We start from the raw sequence: 18,923 nt of genomic DNA on the forward strand, positions 1-18,923 counted from the left end.
GAACTAATATACATTTCCCAACAGTGTAAAAGTGTTCCTATTTCTCCACATCCTCTCCAGCATCTGTTGTTTCCTGACTTTTTAATGATCAACATTCTAACTGGCATGAGATGGTATCTCATTGTGGTTTTGATTTGCATTTCTCTAATGACCAGTGATGAGCTTTTTTTTTCATGTTTGTTGGCTGCATAAATGTCTTCTTTTAAGAAGTGTCTGTTTATATTCTTCGCCCACTTTTTGATGGGGTTGGTTTTTTCTTGTAAATTTAAATTCGTTGTAGATTCTGGATATTAGCCCTTTGTCAGATAGACTGCAAAACTTTTCTCCCATTCTGTATGTTGCCTGTTCACTCTGATGATAGTTTCTTTTGCTGTGCAGAAACTCTTTAGTTTAATTAGATTCCATGTGTCAATTCTGGCTTTTGTTGCCATTGCTTTTGGTGTTTCAGACATGAAGTCTTCGCCCACGCCTATGTCCTGAATGGTATTGCCTAGGTTTTCTTCTAGGATTTTTATGGTTTTAGGTCTTACTTTTAAGTCTTTAATCCATCTTGAGTTAATTTTTGCATAAGGTGTAAGGAAGGGGTCCAGTTTCAGTTTTCTGCATATGGCTGGCCAGTTTTCCCAACACCATTTATTAAATAGGGAATCCTTTCTCCACTGCTTGTTTTTGTCAGGTTTGTAAAAGATCAGATGGTTGTAGATGTGTGGTGTTATTTCTGAGGTCTCTCTTCTGTTCCACTGGTTTATGTATCTGTTTTGGTACCAGTACCATGCTGTTTTGGTTACTGCAGCCTCATAGTATAGTTTGAAGTCAGGTTCAGTTAGTGTGATGCCTCCAGCCTTGTTCTTTTTGCTTACAGTTGTCTTGGCTACATGGGCTCTTTTGTGGTTCTATATGAAGTTTAAAGTAGCTTTTTCCAATTTCCAAACTAAAGAGTTTCTTTGAGTAGCTTGATGGGGACAGCACTGAATCTATAGATTACTTTGGGCAGTATGGCCATTTTCACGATATTGATTCTTCCTATCCATGAAAATGGAATGTTCTTCCATTTGTTTGTGTCCTCTTTTATTTCACTGAGCAGTGGTTTGTAGTTCTCCTTGAAAAGGTCCTTCACATCCCTTCTAAGTTGGATTCCTAGGTATTCTGTTCTCTTTGTAGCAATTATGAATGAGAGTTACTCATGATTTGGCCCTCTTTTATTGGTGTATAGGAACGCTTGTGATTTCTGTACACTGATTTTGTACCCTGAGACTTTGCTGAAGTTGCTTATCAGCTTAGGAGATTTTGGGCTGAGACAGTGGGGTTTTCTAAATATACTATCATGTCATCTGCAAACAGAGACAATTTGACTTCCTCCTTTCCTATCTGAATACCCTTTATTTCTTTCTCTTGCCTGATTTCCCTGGCCAGAACTTCCAATACTACGTTGAATAGGGGTGGTGAGAAAAGGCATCCTTGTCTTGTGCCAGTTTTCAAAGGGAATGCTTAGTTTTTGCCCATTCAGTATGATACTGGCTGTGGGTCTGTCATAAATAGCCCTTATTAGTTTAAGATACGTTCCATCAATACCTAGTTGACTGAGAGTTTTTAGCATGAAGGGGTGTTGAATTTTGTCGAAGGCCTTTTCTGCATCTATTGAGATAGTCATGTGGTTTTTGTCATTGGTTCTGTTTATGTGATGGATTACATTTATTGATTTGCATATGTTGAACCAGCCTTGCACCCCAGGGATTAAGCCAACTTGATCGTGGTGTATAAGCCTTTTGGTGTGGTGCTGGATTTGGTTTGCCAGTATTTTATTGAGGATTTTCGCATCGATGTTCATCAGGGATATTGGCCTGAAATTTTCTTTTTTTGTTGTGTGTCTGCAGGTTTTGGATCAGGATGATGCTGGCCTCATAAAATGAGTTAGGGAGAATTCCCTTTTTCTATTGTTTGGAATAGTTTCAGAAAGAATGGTACCAGCTCCTCTTTGTATCTCTGGTAGAATTTGGCTGTGAATCTGTCTGGTCCTGAACTTCTTTTGGTTGGTAGGCTATTAATTGCTGCCTCAATTTCAGAACTTGTTATTGGTCTATTCAGGGATTCGATTCCTTCCTGATTTAGACTTGGGAGGGTGTATGTGTCCAGGAATTTATCAATTTCTTCTAGATTTTCTAGTTTATTTGCGTAGAGGTGTTTATAGTATTCTCTGATGGTAGTTTGTATTTCTGTGGGATAAGTGGTGATATCCCCTATATCATTTTTTATTGCATCAATTTGATTCTTCTCTCTTCTTTATTAGTCTGGCTAGTGATCTATTTTGTTGATCGTTTCAAAAACGCAGTTCCTGGATTCATTTATTTTTTGAAGGATTTTTTTGTGTCTCTATCTCCTTCAGTTCTGCTCTGATCTTGGTTATTTCTTGTCTTCTGCTAGATTTTGAATTTGTTTGCTTTTCCTTCTCTACTTCTTTTAATTGTGATGTTATGGTGTCAATTTTAGATCTTTCCTACTTTCTCTTGTGAGCATTTAGTGCTATAAATTTCCCTCTACACACTGCTTTAAATGTGTCCTGGGGATTCTGGTTCTTTGTGTCTTTGTTCTCACTGGTTTCAAAGAACATCTTTACTTCTGCCTTCATTTTGTTATTCACCCAGTAGTCCTTCAGGAGCTGGTTGTTCAGTTTCCATGTAGTTGTGCGGTTTTGAGTGAGTTTCTTAATCCTGAGTTCTAATTTGATTGCACTGTGGTCTGAGAAAGTGTTACGATTTCTGTTCTTTTGCAACTGCTGAGGAGTGTTTTACTTCTAATTATGTGGTCAATTTTAGAATAAGTGTGATGTGGTGCTGAGAAGAATGTATATTCTGTTGATTAGGGGTGGAGATTTCTGCAGATGTCTATTAGGTTTGCTTGGTCCAGAGCTAAGTTCAAGTCCTGAATACCCTTGTTAATTTTCTGTCTCGTTGACTAATATTAGCAGTGGGGGTTAAAAGTCTCCCACTGTTATTGTGTGGGAGTCTAAGTCTCTTTGTAGGTCTCTAAGAACTTGCTTTATCAATCTGGGTGCTCCTGTATTGGGTGCATATATATTTAGGACAGTTAGCTCTTCTTGTTGCATTGATCCCTTTACCATTATGTAATGCCCTTCTTTGTCTCTTTTGATCTTTGTTGGTTTCAAGTCTGTGTCATCAGAGACTAGGATTGTAACTCCTGCTGAGAAAGAGTATTCTTGTGTCACTGAATTACCTTGGCACATATGGACAAGCAGTTTTAAACTGGATCTTCAAAACATGTAGTTTAAATCTTCTAATTTGTTTATTCTTTTTAAAACTTGTTTGGTCTATTCTAGATGCTTAACATTTTCCATCTAATCTTGAAAAGCAGCTTATCAATTTGTAAAAAAAAAAAAAACTGTCTGTTGAAATTTCCATTGGAATTGCTTAATCTAAAACCGATCTGGGGAGAATTATCTTCACAATCTTCCAATCCATGAACGCAGGACATTTCTCAATATATCTAGGAGTTCTTTAATTACTCTATTATATTACAGTTCTCAGTGTACAGGTCTCAACACTGTTTTGTTAAATTTATCCCAAGGTATGCAATGATTTATGATATTGTAAATGACATTTGTCTACAACATTTTACTTTTATACTTGTTATGAAGAAATCAGTTACTTCTGATTATTGACTGTATTACTTTTTGGTATATTCCTTAGGACTTTCTATCCATACAATCACATGGTTTGTAGACAAAATCCTTTTTGTTCTTCCTTTCCAATCTGATGGCTCTTAACCTCTGCTTCTTGTCTTAATGTAATGACTACACTACTACATCCAGTACAATGTTTAATGTAAGTGATGAAAGTGGACATCCTTGCCACTTTCCCAATCTTAGAAAGAAAGCATTCAATCTTTTACCATTAATATCATGTTAACTGTTACTTTTCCATAGATACTCCTTATCAGGTTAAAGACATTCTTTTCTATTCTTCGTGTGCTGAACAGATGCTGAATGTTGTCACAGGCTTTTTCTACATCTATTCAAATAATTACAAAAGTTTTTGAAATTTTGTTAAGAAAAATTATATTGTTTTTCAAATATTAATCTTGCATTCGTAAGATAAACCCCTTTTGGTCATGATGCATTACCTTGTTATACGTTTCTGGATTTGATTTGCTAATATTCTGTTAGAGATTTCTGAATATATGTTTGAGGAGATGTAGCTTCTAGCTTTCTTGTAATGCCTGCAATAATCGCCTCATAAAACGTGTAAGGAAGGACATTCTATTCCTCTCTTTTCTAAAAGGGTTTATGTAAGACTAGTATTTTTTCACTAGTTGTCTGATAGAATTTACCAGTTTAGGCATATGACCCTGCAGTTTTCTTTGTGAAAAGGTTTAAAATTGTAAGTTCTATGTCTTTAACAGATATTTAAAAACTCATTTTCTTATTCTCTCTCAGTGGGTTTTAATAATTTGTATCTTTCAAGTATCTGACCACTTCATCTAAATTGTTGAATTTTTGAGAATGAAGGGATTCATAATTTCTCTCATTCTTTGAATATATCCCCTATTTCATTACTGATTTTGTCTGCCTTATTTTCTTAACCATCCAGCTAGATTCAAAGAATCAGTTTTTGTTTACACTGATGTTTTTTTCCACTTTCTATTTAATTGATTTCTAGTATATCCTTTATTTTCGTCTACTTGAAGTTGATGCTCTATGTCTTAAACTGGAAATGTAAATTGCTCATTTAAAAATTTTTCTTCTATCTGATATACACTTTTAAAGCTATGTCTATTTAAATACTGCTTTGGCTAACTTCCAGAAAACTTGGTATGTTGTTGTATGAATTGAATTGAATTCCCCCCAACCACCCCCACTTCCCAAATTCACATATTGAAGCCCTAATCCCCACTATGACTATTATGCGAACACAGGGTCTACAAGCAGGCAATTAAGGTTAAATGAGGTTATGGGGGGGGCTAATATAATGGGATTAGAATCCTTACAAAAAAGGACACCAGAAAGCCCCCATGCACACGTGCGCACCAGAGGGCATGAGAGTTACACAGTGGAATGGCTGCCACCTACAAGCTAGGAAAACACATCTCAGTGTAAACTGACTACGCTGGCACCCTGATTTCAGACTTCCAGATTCCAGACTGTGAGAAAATAAATGTCTATTGTTTAAGCCACCCAGTTTATGGTATTTTGTTATGGCAGTCTAGCGCAAGCAGATTAAGATATGTTATATTTTTGTTTTCAAAGCATTTTCTAATATCCCTTATGATTTCTTTCTTAACCCATGAGTATTGAAAAGCTTCTGGTTTAATTCCTAATTATAAAATATCTGGATTTTCACTGTTACCGATTTCTAATTTAATTTTGCTGTAATCAGACAGTATAATCTATATAATCTGATCTTGGTGGATGTAGTATTTAATAAATACCTATTAGGTCAAGTTACTTAATAGTGTTCTTCAAATCTACACCCTTACTGATTTTCCATCTATTTTATCAGCTATGAACAGATGAATGCTGAAATCTTCAGTAATCACTGTGGGTTTGTTCCCTTAGTTTTATTCATTTTTTTTCTTCATGTACTTGAAAGCTCCAACATTAGAATTTGGGATTGTTGCATCTACCTAGGGGACCGTCTCTCATAATTGTAAAATGTCCTTCTTTATCTCTGATAGTATTCCCTGTCCTCAAGTCTACTTTGGCTGAGAGTAACATAACCACTCTAGCATTTTAAAGATTAATGTTTGCTTGTTTTCCTACGTCTTTTTACATTTAACCTACTTGCATACTTATGAAGAAGTGCATTTCTTCAAAATCAAGACTACTGATGAACAGGGAGAAGATACTTGCAAAATAAGACTAATATCTCCAATATATAAAGAACTCTTAAAAACAATCAGAAAAAATTAAGAGCACTACAGAAAAACGGGTAGAACAGACATGAACAGACAACATCAAAAGACAAATATAAGCATGGCTCTTAAATACTAGGAGATGGTTAACATTACTCATAATTAAAGACAAACTAAAACTACACTGTGATAAAATAAAATGTCTGACCTATCAGATCTGCAACAATTAAAAATATAACACATTCTGTTGGAATGGATGTGGGAAACAGGTACTCTTTTTTCACCGATGAGGGAATGCAAGGTGGTACAGACCTTGAAGGAGAATCTGCCAATATTTAAGGAAATGATGTCAGCATTTACTTTTGACTCACCAACCCCACTTCCAGCAATTTATCCTAAACATAAACTTTTTATCCCTTTCCCTATTTGACAAGAGAAAACTGTATATGATGTACAACATATTTTAAAATACGTACACACTGTAGAATGGCTACATTGAGCTAATACATGCATCACCTCACATAGTTATTTTCTATGGTAAGAACACAAAATCCACTCTCCCAGCAATTTTCAAGTATACAATACAGATGCTTCTTGACTTATCAGGAGGTGATGTCCCGATAAATCCATCATAAATTGAAAATAATCACAAGTCAAAAATGTATTTAATACACCAACTTACTTTTCAGGTAGCCTAGTCTCCCCTTAAACATGCTCAGAACACTGACATTAGCCTACAGTTGGGCAAAGTCATCTGGTAACATGGTACAGGGTAGAGTATCAGTCGTTTACTCTCTGGACTGTGTGGCTGACTGAAAGCTGCAAGAGAGTATTGTACAGCTAGCCCAGGAAAGATCAAAATTCAAAATCTGAAATACTGTTTCTACTGAACATATATTGTGCTTTGGCACCATCATAAAGTCAAAAAACTGCTAAGCTGAACTTATACCTTCTAACTGAAATTTTGTGTCTTTTGACTAACATCTCTCAAATCTCCCTGGTCCCCACCCTCAGGCTCTGGTAACCACCATTCTACTCTCTGCTTCTATATTCTCCATTTCAGTGAGATCATGCATTATTCATCTTTCTGTACTTGGCTTATCACATTTAACATAATGTCCTCCAAGTTCATCCATGTTGTCATAAATGACAGGACTTCCTTATGTTTAAGGCTTAATGGTATTCCACTAAATATGTGTGGAATACTATTAAGAATCCACACAGACACACACACATACATCCCCACATTTTCATTGTCCATGTGTCCACTGATGAACCCTTAGGTTGATTCCTCCCTGTCCTGGCCATTGTGAATAATGCTTCAGTGAACATGAGAATGCAGATGTCTCTTTGACATAATTATTTCTGTTCTCTTGTATATATACCTAGCTATGAATTTGCCGGATCACATGGCAGTTCTATTTTTAATTTTTTTTTTAGCAGCTGCCACACTGTTTTCCATAATAGCTATACTAATTTACATTCAAACCAACAGTGAACCAGGGTTCCCTTTTCTACACATTCTTGGTCAATATTTGTTGTCTTTTGTCTTTTGGATGACAGCCTTTCTAACAGGTGTGAGATGATAACGCATCTTTGTCTGGATCTGCATTCCCGATGACTGGCAATGCTGAGCATTTTTTCATGTAACCGTTAGTCATGTCTAAACATATACTTTCAACAATACAAATTACACCTACACTTATCTTTTGATTGAGCAATTCAAGTTGTAGGAATTTACCCTGAGTGTAACCTTCAAAAAATACAAAAATACATACACAAGAGATTATTCTTTGAAGCACCGTCTGCAATTGCAAAATACGGGAAACAAATGAAATGTTTATATGTAGGACAGTGGGTACAAAAATAATGGCACAAAAGTAAATTTTTTAAATGGGGATATTTCATTTTTGTTGTTTATGCTTTTGAGATCTTAGCCATAAAATCTTAGCCTACATCAACGTCTTGGAACATTTCCTCTATGTTTTCTTCAAGTAGTTTTATAGTTTCGGGTCTTAGATATAAGTCTTTAATCCATTTTGAGTTGATTTTTGTATATGGTGAGAGAGAGGAGTCAACCCAACAATTCTACGACTGGCTATTTATCCAAAGAAAAGAAATCAGTATTTCAAAGATACACCTGCACCCCCATGTTTACGGTAGCACTACTCACAATAGCACAGATAAGAAATCAACATAAGTGTCCATCGATGGAAGAACAAAGAAAACTGGTATATATTAAACACAATGGAATACTATTCGGCCATAAAAAAGAATAAAATCGTTATTTTCAGCAACACAGATGGAACTGGAGGTTAAGTGGAATAAGCATGGCACTGAAAAGCAAATACTACATGTTCTCACTTATAGAAGGGAGCTAAAAAAGTTTATCTTGTGAAGGTAAAGAGTAGAATGACAGTCAGCAGAGGCTGGGAAACATTTGTTTTTTGGCGTGAGAGGGAAGATGAAGACAGGTAGGCTAATGGGCTCAAGCGCACAGTTATTGACAGACAGAAGGAATAAGCCCTAGTTTTTAACAGCAGGGCAGAGTGACTATAGTTAGCAACCATATATTGTATATTTCAAAGTCACTAGAAGAGAAGACTGGAAATGTTCCTAATACAAAGAAATGATAAATGTTCGAGGTGATGGATAAACACTCTGATTTGATCATTACACAGTCTATGCATGTATCAAACTATCACATGTACCCCATCAATATGTACAATTATGCAATTAAAAAATTCAAAAAGTAGAGTGAAAATCCTACATGGAATACAGATAGAAACAAATCAACCAAACTTCATTTCAAATGTACAATGCAGATGGGTGTGGGGGTGGGAGAAGGATGAAGAGAAAGATGAAGAACATTATAACCCATGTAAATTTAGAATATAGTATTTTGACAATATACACTCAGACTAAAGAAAAAACAAGAACTCTAAATAGACACCACAGTCATTTTTTTATGGCCGTATCAGTTAACAATTTTGAAACTAATTTATCTGTATTCTAGGATTGAACAAATCAATACACTTACTGTAGATAGATAACTGGAGCCAGATTTCTAATTGTTGGAGAATGGACAGAAATAGAATAGACAGAACACTGGTTTTGTATCAAAATTGGAGGCATCAGTAACTCCTGGTTTTTAATATACACAGATACAAGAATAAGAATATGTTTGTGTAAACTGTACATATTTATACACATAAACACAAACATTTTCTTCCTTTTACTAAGAGTGTCTAGAGACAATGACACCTCACTAGCAATGACACCACTTGTGATGGTTAATACTGAGTGTCAACTTGATTAGATTGAAGGACATGATACGAAATATTAATCCTGGGTGTGTTTGTGTGAGTGTTGCCAAAAAGAGATTAACATCTGAGTCAGTGGGCTGGGGAAGACAGATCCCACCCTTAATCTGGTGGGCACAATCTAATCGGCTTCCAGCAAATATAAAGCAGGCAGGAAAACATGAAAAGAGAGACGGGCCTAGCTTCCAAGCCTGCGTCTTTCTCCTGCGCTGGATGGTTCTCGCCCTGGAACGTTGGACTCCAAGTTCTTCAGTTTTGGGACTCAGACTGGTTCTCCTTGATCCTCAGCTTGCAGACAGTCTATTTGGGACCTTGTGATCGTGTAAATTAACACTTAATAAACTCCCCTTTACATATTTATCCTAATAGTTCTGTCCCTCTAAGAGAACCCTAATACATCACAGTAGCATGAGTACGCATGGCACATAAAGATTAATTTTTCAATAGTATCTGCCACTAAAACGAAGCAGGGGTCTTTTGAGAAATAGGTTGTTCCAGGGCTGTGGCAGGAAAATTACAAAACAAGCCTGGAACCTCCTAACGTACCAGAAAGCAGGAAGTGCTCAATGATTGTTGGGGACATGTAAATGACACAGAATAGACCTAACTACGCACATGTGATTTTTTTTTTTACGACAGTGCCAACAATGGTGAAATACCTGGATAAAAATGAACCATGACCTCAATCTTAACTTCAGTCAGAATGCCAACTAAGAAACATAGAAAGTGTGATAGAATTTTTTAAAAACCCAGCCAGCGCAATAACTGCTCCAGGCAAGAATCATCAATAGATTCTAAAACTATTCAGAATTTCACATAAAACACAGTACTTGCACGGTCTCAAAGTACTTCTCTGCAAGACACTTATGAATTATAAGAGAAAAACGGAACGAGACATCAAGCGCTTCCTGATAGGATGCACTGGGAGAGGCACAAACTTCAGTAATATTGCACCAAAAATGCAAACTCTGAATCAAATAATGAATAAATATCAGAAAACTCTAGCTGGGTTTATTTTATTTATTTATTTATTTATTTATTTTGAGACAGAGTCTTGCTCTGTCTTGCCCAGGCCAGAGTGCAATGGCGCAATCTCGGCTCACTGCAACCTCCGCCTCCTGGGTTCAAGCAATTCTCCTGTCACAGCCTCCTGAGTAGCTGGGATTACAGGCACACGCCGCCATGCCCTGCTAATGTTTTGTATTTTAGTAGAGATGGGGTTTCACCGTATTGCCCAGGCTGGTCTCGAACTCCTGAACTCAGGCAATCCACCACCTCAGCTTCCCAAAGTGCTAGGATTACAGGCTATAAGCCACCGTGCCCGGGTCCATCTGGGTTATTCTATAAAATAAATGGCATCTACTCTTCAAAAATGTCAAAGTTCTAAGACAGTAAGAAAGACAAATCAATTGTTCTACATTAGAGACTAAAGAGAAGTGAAAATTAAATATGAGGGTCTGAACCCTGGACCCCAAATTTTTTTAACATAAAAGACGTTAATGGGACAATTTACAAAATCCCATTGAGGACTCTAGATTAAACAGCAGTATGAGACAGTCTTAATTTCCTGAATTTCATGAGTATATGATGATCTCTAAAACAATGTTCACAAGAAATATACACTGAAATATTTAGGGGTAAAACAGCATCATGTCTACAAATGATTTTCAAATGCTTCAGAAAAATTACAAATACACGCACATGTATGTATAAAAAAGTAGCTATGGGGAGGGAAGGAAAAGGAGGGGAGGCCGAGACGGGTGGATCACGAGGTCAGGAGATCGAGACCATCCTGAGCTACACGGTGAAACCCCGTCTCTACTAAAAAAAATACAAAAAACTAGCCGGGCGAGGTGGCGGGCGCCTGTAGTCCCAGCTACTCGGGAGGCTGAGGCAGGAGAATGGCGTAAACCCGGGAGGCGGAGCTTGCAGTGAGCCGAGATCGCACCACTGCACTCCAGCCTGGGCGACAGAGCTAGACTCCGTCTCCAAAAAAAAAAAAAAAAAAAAAAAAAAAAAAGCGAGATTAGGAATGATAAAGCAAATATGAAAAAACATTAACAAATGAGGAATTTGGGTCAAGAAGATGTAAGAATTATTTGTACTATTTTTCCATCTTTTCTCTAAAATTATTTCAAAAGAAAAGGTAAAATATTAAAAACAAAGTTAAAGTTCTTGTAGACAAAATATGCTTGGGTCTCGCTTTTTAAATATAATCTGACAATTGGTGTTGAAATTATTCATTTACTATAGCTTCTGATATATTTGGGTTTAAGTCTACCATACTGCCATTTTTTCTATTTTTCCCATCTGTTTTTTATCTTGTTCTGTTTATGCCATCTTGTTCTGTTTACGCCTTCTTTTAGATCAACTGAGTATTCATTTAGTACTTCATTTTATCTTCATGACTAGTTTATTGGCTATAGCTGTTATTTTTTTGTTAATGATTTTAATGTTTCCTGTGGAGCTTATTTCATATTATCACAGTTTAACTTCAAATAATATTATACTACTTTACATATCATGTAAGAATCTTACAACTCAATTATTTCATGCAACCCTTCTGTTCTTTGTGCTGTTATCACACACGTAATGTATACATGCTACAAACACTTATTTTTCTTTTTAAATCAGTTTTTAAAATGTTAGAAATTAACATTTTCTTAACCAGAAAACATTTTTGATATTTTTCCACATATTTTTGCCTTTATTGATGGTCTTTGTTCTTCATAGGATCTGTGTTTTCACCTGAAATGGTTAACTATCTTTAGCCTTTAACATTTCTCAAAAGTGCCAGTGTACTGGTCTACTGTAAATTTTTTCAGTTTTATCTGAAAGTGTCTTCATTTCTTTGAAGGATATTCCTGCTGGATGTAGTGTTTTAGATTAGCAATTTTTCCTTTTGGTACTTTAAAAATGTTATTTCCTTGGTTTGGGGGTTGCATTTGTCCTTGATGAACAACCAGCAGTCATTCTTATCTTTTGAACTACTATATTTAGTTTTATTTCCTGGCTGTTTCTCTATTTGTGACTGATCTTCAACAACCTGAATATTATCTGGCTTGGTGTGACTTTGTGTTACTCTTGCTTCAGGTTTATTAAAGTTCTTCGACAGCTACTCCCTCTCCCAATTCCTGGGAACTCACTCACACACGTGTTAGACTGCTTGCTACTACTGTATCAGAGGTCACCAAGGATTTATTTGTTTTTTAGTTATTTTTCTCCCTGTGCTTCAGTTTAAATTACTGCTGTCACTGTCTTCAAACTCACTAAGCTTTTCTTTTGCAATGTCTAGGTTGTTCTTACTCCTATCCAGTGAAATACTCACTTCAGAAACAGTATTTTTCAACTCTAGAGGCTTCATTTTTTTCTTTTTTATATTGTCCATTTTCCCTCATTATGTTCATGTCTTCCTTTAAATCACTGAACACATAAAATTGATGTATCAAATTCTCTGTAGGGGAACAGGCATCACCTGGCTGCCACCGGCCCTCCTCAAGATAAGCCTCTGTAGCACAAAGCCTGTAGAAAATGAGATCTGCCAATGTCCTCTGGATGTTAAACACATCCAAATAGCTCTGGAGGATATCGCAGACACCACTTCTGATGAGGTTACAAAGCATATGTGTTGATGAAATGACAAAATGCAATCTCAAAGAAAACAGTGCTTTTGAAGAGGGTCTTATAAACAGATGCTGTAAGCTTCTCGGGGTTTAGTTGTAGGGGTATCAAGACACCTAAGGTATATGTTAGTGGTCCATATGGTTATCAGTTTTTCATTATCATCAAAACAGTTTGCCAGGCCCAAGTCTGCAAGACCTTGATCCTAGACTTCTGAGCCTCCAGAACCGTGAGAAATAAATGCCTGTTGTTTAAGTCACTCAGTCTACAGTATTTTGTTATTGCATCCTGGGCTCACTAAGACCTATGTTTTAGCGCTTAACCCAGTCCCATACCCAATCTGCATACTAATTTGAATTAAATGTTTACCCAATTCATGATCCTGGTCACACACACACAATGTAAAATGTGACAGTTGTAAATTGTGTCTACAAATCTAATATTCCTGCCATCAGGAGGTGGGGAGCTCTTTCTCCCCTCCCTTATCTTGAATCTAGGACAACCTAAGTGACTTGCTGACGAATAGCGTACGGCAGCGGAAGTAATACTGTGGCTTCCAAGGGCAGATTAAGGTGGTCCAGCTTTCACTAGCTTCCTCTGGGACATTCACTCTTGGAGTCCAGCCATCATACTGGGAGGAAGCCCAAACTGGGCCATGTGAGGGCCCCACAAAGAGGCCGCCGTCTAGGCATTCTAGTTGAGAGCTCAGCTGAGGTCCCAGCTAGCAAACTAGCACCAACATGTAATGAACATGCCTCTAGCGCTCAGCCATCAAGCCATTTCCAGCTCTGAAATCTCCCCAGCTGAGGCCCCAGATCATGGAGAAGAGACAAGCTGTCTTTGCTGTCCCCTGCCTGAATTTCTGACAGAGTTTGAGAGCATCATAAAATGGTTATTTTATGCCACTAAGTTTTAGACAGAGTAGATAAGTAGAACGAGATGAGAATATAATTATGTACTGATATCAATTCTTCATAACACTAGGAAAATACTTAAAGCCCAGATTTTGATCACGAATGAACATCCTAATCTTCATAAATGTAGTGCAGTCTAATTCTACAGCAAATTTCCTAATTGCTGGAAGAAAGCAGGACGAGGCACAAGATAACATATATGTTTTTCTCACCATTCTTTTGGCTCTAGATGTGGTTAGACAGTTCTAGGGTTCTTAGATGGTCCAGCCAAGGAGGAATCAGGCTAGACACACAGTGGTTTGGACACAACCCAGGCCAGTGTTAAATATTTGGGCAGGAATCACAGACAGGGCAGGTCCCCATAGGACATATAACATTAGGGAGAATGACAGAACAATGGGGAAGAAGGGCCATGTTACTGCAGAGATGAAAGAGTGAAAAGAGAAAAAACAGTGAATACTGAAGAATTTTCATTATTTATGAGGTAAGAAGTTTTAACTGTCCTACTAATAGTCTGAATATTTTATATTTCTCTCTCAAAACAAAATTCTTTGTTGATGCAGTCTGCATTTCGCTAGTCTGGAGACATTCACAGATATACTTTAACATGAAGACCTAGGAGGAACAAATGCTTCCCTGTTCCTGCTACCTCAGAACGGAAACTGCAGTGATGACAGCAAAAGTGGGGGCATTTTTTGTTGCCATAGCCACTTTGGTAGCTAAGTGTCTGATTTCAGTGGATATTAATAATTTTTAAAAATAAATTTGCTTTGCTGTCATTTAAGGAATAAATATACTGACAGAATAAAACATACTTCTAAAAACACACACTGTAAAATAACTGGGTTCTTAAATCCACGATATGGGCTCCTTACCTGAAAGCCCTACTGACACCACTGCCAGCCTTTCAACTGTTACTAAACGGTGCTCACTAGAACCGGTACTGGTGCCTGACCAGACGTTTCTGGCAAATAGGAAGAGCAACTACACCATTACGCTGAACCTTGTAAGCTAACTTCCTTTACATCTATGGTCCCCCGGGGAGCAATCATTAAGAGCTGGGAGTGAACACAAAATAGCTGCTGAAGGGACTGTTTTATCCAAATCAAAGAAAGCTCTCACTCACCTTTAGGTACCAGAACAGACTTTCACCGGATATGGAAAGAGAATCAGCACAGTATGTCTCTTTACAGACGTGAGAAGGTACCAAAAGACCAAATAATTTGGGCGTGGGGAGGCAGGAAAAGTGTCTCCAAATTCACATGCATGTACCTATTTTCCTTAACACCTGAGGTAAAACCATCCCCTGTTATCATGGGGAAGCTGTATTTAAAAGTGGTCTCTCCAAGTCACAAGACTGGGTTTCGCAGGTCTGAGCTCCTCCTCTGGGGACCTGCAGGCAGACCCCTGGTAACTGAGGGCAGCAATGGTCGGGATAGCCACAAGAGAAGCCACTAAGGAGTTACACAGCTGAATCTCTCACAAAGCAAGGGGAGTTTCAGCTCTGAGTAACAGCCCTTCGGACACGACAGGGGAAGCACGCTACACAACTGCATGAAGTGCACATTCAAACTTAAACCTGGTTTCCCACACACAATACTTAGCAATAATCATCTAATGTGATTTACAATTTGCTATTCCTTCTTCACCAAAAAGAGCAAGGGGAAAATGGAGGGGAGAACCACAGGAATCCCCCAGAAGGAACTGAAAGTACGGCAGTGACCTTACTAAATATACTTACCTTTTCTGCTGATATGAACTGAGTCCAAGTGTTGTTTCGGTCTGCAAAAGGAATAAAATAATGATTAAAAAACTGAAGCCAAATATTTATACTACAGACACAGGGAATATCCAAAATATTCTATTTTACTTCCAACATTCATTTTATACCCACTTGGATTTTAAGGTTAAACCTGGTCTCCAAATCACATACAATGACTAGATCAAATTGTAAACACACATGAAGTAACAGAAAAGAATGCGATGAATTTTTATCCTGAAAACAGTCCCCGTGATAATCACTTTGTGAGGCTGCAAAGCCTCGGACTGTTCCCTGCTCACTAATTGCGTGCCAGGTGCTGGTGGTTAACAATTCCCACTGTCAAGGAACTCAAGGTACAGTGGGTGGTGTGTGTGAGGGAGAGATAGTCATTAAAAAATACATATTTATATACTGAAATAGGATTATCAAAATATTGAAAAGGTGCTGTGAAGGGGAATAAATAGTTGCAATACTTAAATACATCATGAGGGAAGGCCTGTCTGAAGAGATAATATTTACATAAAAACCTGAAGGATTAAAAAAAGCAGTGTGGCAGCTGGATGGGTGGTGGTACAGAAAACAGCACATGTGAAGGCCTTCATAGAGGGCAGAGGTTGGTATGCTCAAGAAACAGATGGCAGGTCTCTCTGCTGGAGCTGGGAGAGGAGGAGAAAACGAGACTGGAGGGCTAAGCAGAGGCCAGATTAACGCTCTGCCTCATAAGGAAGTCATGGGAAGAAGTTCGGTCTACTTTAGGTTTTAAAGATAAGGAAGACAAGAAAAAGTAGGAAGTTGGAGGCAATAGCTGTATTTCAGGTGATGAAGAAAAAGAAGTTCTTACTGATGTATGAGAAAATGCCAACACTATAAGGAATACCATCAGTGAACTTATCCCAAAAGGTTATCTGCTACATCAAAATGAGAACAAAACAGCATTATTTTTCCCGGTAATATATATTATTTTGTAAATGTTCTGGAGACTGTTTATGCAGAAAATGTGGCAGATGTAGAAAACTGTCCTAGTTTTTTGAAGGTGCGTACTAGGTAAAGTGTAAGGGTGTCTCTAATTTTCTTTGAAATGTCTTGGCAAAATAATTTGGGGGGGGGGGCCGTTGTATGGATAAAGCAAACACAGCAAAATGGTAATAACTGTTGAATCTGAGTGGTAAATGAGTTGGTATTGGTCGAGCTCTTCTATTTTCTGTAAAGAAAAATTTCTTTTAACTTTTTATTATGAAAATTACATATATTCCCCATGAAATGGGAGAAAATATTTATAAATCAAATATCTGATGAGATTAATATCTAGAATATATCAAGAACTCCTGCAACTCAGTAACAGAAAAACAATCAAATTAAAAGGTGGGCAAAGGACTCAAACATTTCTCCAAAGAAAATACACAAATGGCCAGTAGGCACTTAAAAAGATGCTCAGCATCACTGACCATTAGGGAAATGCAAATCAAAACCACAATCATACCACTTCCTACCTGTTTGGATGACTACTATTTAAATTTTTAAAAAGAAAATACGGATCTTTGGTAAGGATGTGGTGAAACTGGAACCTTTGTGCACTATTAGTGCAAATGTTAAAATGGTGTAGCCACTATGGAAAACAGTATTGTGGTTCCTAAAAAAAAATTAAACAGAATTACCGTAAGACCAGCAATCCCACTTCTGTGTATATACCCAAAAGAACTGAAAACAGGGGCTCACCCACATTCACAGCAGTATTATTCACAACCGTTACAGAGTATGAGCAGCTCAAATGCCCACTGACATGTGAACAGATAAACAAAATGTGATTTATACATACAACAGAATATGATCCAACCTTAAAAAGGAAGAAAATTCTGCCACTTGCTACAATAATGGGTGAACCTTCAAGACTAATGAAATAAGTCAGTTAAAAAAGACAAATACTGTATGATTCCACTTAGGAGGTATCTGGAGTCATCAAATTCATAGAGACAGAAAGTCGAATGGTGGCTGTCAGGGGATAAGGGGAGGGAGGAATGAGGAATTACTGTTTAGGTTTCAGGTTGGGAAAATAAATTTCTGGAGCTGGATGATGCTGATGGTTGCACAACAATGTGAATGTATGTAACGTCACTAAATTATATACTTAAAAATGGTTAAAAAGGGCCAGGTGTGATAGCTCGTGCCTGTAATCCCATCACTTTGGGAGGCTGAGGTGGGCGGATGACTTGAGTTCAGGAGTTTGAGACCAGCCTGACCAACATGGTGAAACCTCACCTCTACTAAAAAAAAAATACAAAAATTAGCTGGGCGTGGTGGCGAGCGCCTGTAATCCCAGCTACTCAGGAGGCTGAGGCAGGAGAATTGCTTGAATCTGGGAGGTGGAGGTCGCAGTGAGCCGAGATCGCGCCACTGCACTCCAGGCTGGGCGAAAGAGTGAGACTCCCGTCCAAAACAAAACAAGAAAAGGTTAAAGCGGTCACTTTTATATTATGTCTATTATGCTACACACACAAAAAAGCAATAGTCATCAAGACAGTGTGGTACTAGTATAAAGACTGATCAATGGAACTGAACAAAGTCTAGAAACAGACACACATGTATACAGTCATTTGGTTTTCAACAAAGGGATCAGTGGATTCCGTGGAAAATATACATCTTTTCTAAAAATGGTACTGGAACAACCAGACGCTATGGTTTGAAAGTGTTTCTGCAAAATTAATGTGTTGGGAACTTAATCCCTGTGCCCTCAGGAATGGATTAATGTCAACTCTGCCTTCATGAATAGATTAGTCTATTCATTATTATTAATTACCTTTTAATCTATTAATGTTGCTACTGTGGGAACGATTTTGCTATAAAAGTAAGGTCTCTCTGGCTCTTTTGCGCTTGCCCTCTAGTCACGTGATGCCCTCCGCCATGTTACAGCACAGAGAAGGCCCTCACCAGATGCCGGCACCATACTCTTAGACTTCCCAGCCTCCAAAACTGTGAGCTAACTAAACATTGTTTCTTTATACATTACGCAATCTGTGGTATTCTGTTATAGCAACAGAAAACAGACTCAGACACCAAACAAACCTATGCTGGAGGAAAGTGCTTTTTTATCCTTAACATCATGTACTCAAAATAATTTCAGATAAATCATAGTTCTATGCATAAAAACTAAAACTATAAAGCATCAGCAAGAAAACACAGGACACTATCTTTGTAACCTTGGAACAGAAAAGATTTCCTGAATAAAAAAATCACTATCAATAAAGGAAAAACTGATAGATCAAACTTCAACAAAATTAAAAACATATGCTCAGGCCGGGCGTGGTGGCTCAAGCCTGTAATCCCAGCACTTTGGGAGGCTGAGACGGGAGGATCACGAGGTCAGGAGATGGAGACCATCCTGGCTAACACGGTGAAACCCCGTCTCTAGTAAAAAATACAAAAAACTAGCCGGGCGAGGTG

General features: G+C 37.7%; 1 protein-coding gene across 1 annotated transcript in view; it reads right to left on the reverse strand.

The window, feature by feature from the left end:
- Nucleotides 1–18,923, reverse strand: part of TMEM131 (transmembrane protein 131) — a 193,605-nt gene that overhangs the window by 151,637 nt on the left and 23,045 nt on the right. The window contains exon 3 of the mRNA XM_011956651.1: nt 15,465–15,505. Within this exon, the coding sequence (XP_011812041.1) occupies nt 15,465–15,505 (41 nt within the window). The remainder of the gene's footprint in view (nt 1–15,464; nt 15,506–18,923) is intronic.

The sequence above is a fragment of the Colobus angolensis genome, unplaced genomic scaffold (assembly GCF_000951035.1).
Source record: "Colobus angolensis palliatus isolate OR3802 unplaced genomic scaffold, Cang.pa_1.0 Scaffold42, whole genome shotgun sequence".
Lineage (NCBI taxonomy): Eukaryota > Metazoa > Chordata > Mammalia > Primates > Cercopithecidae > Colobus > Colobus angolensis.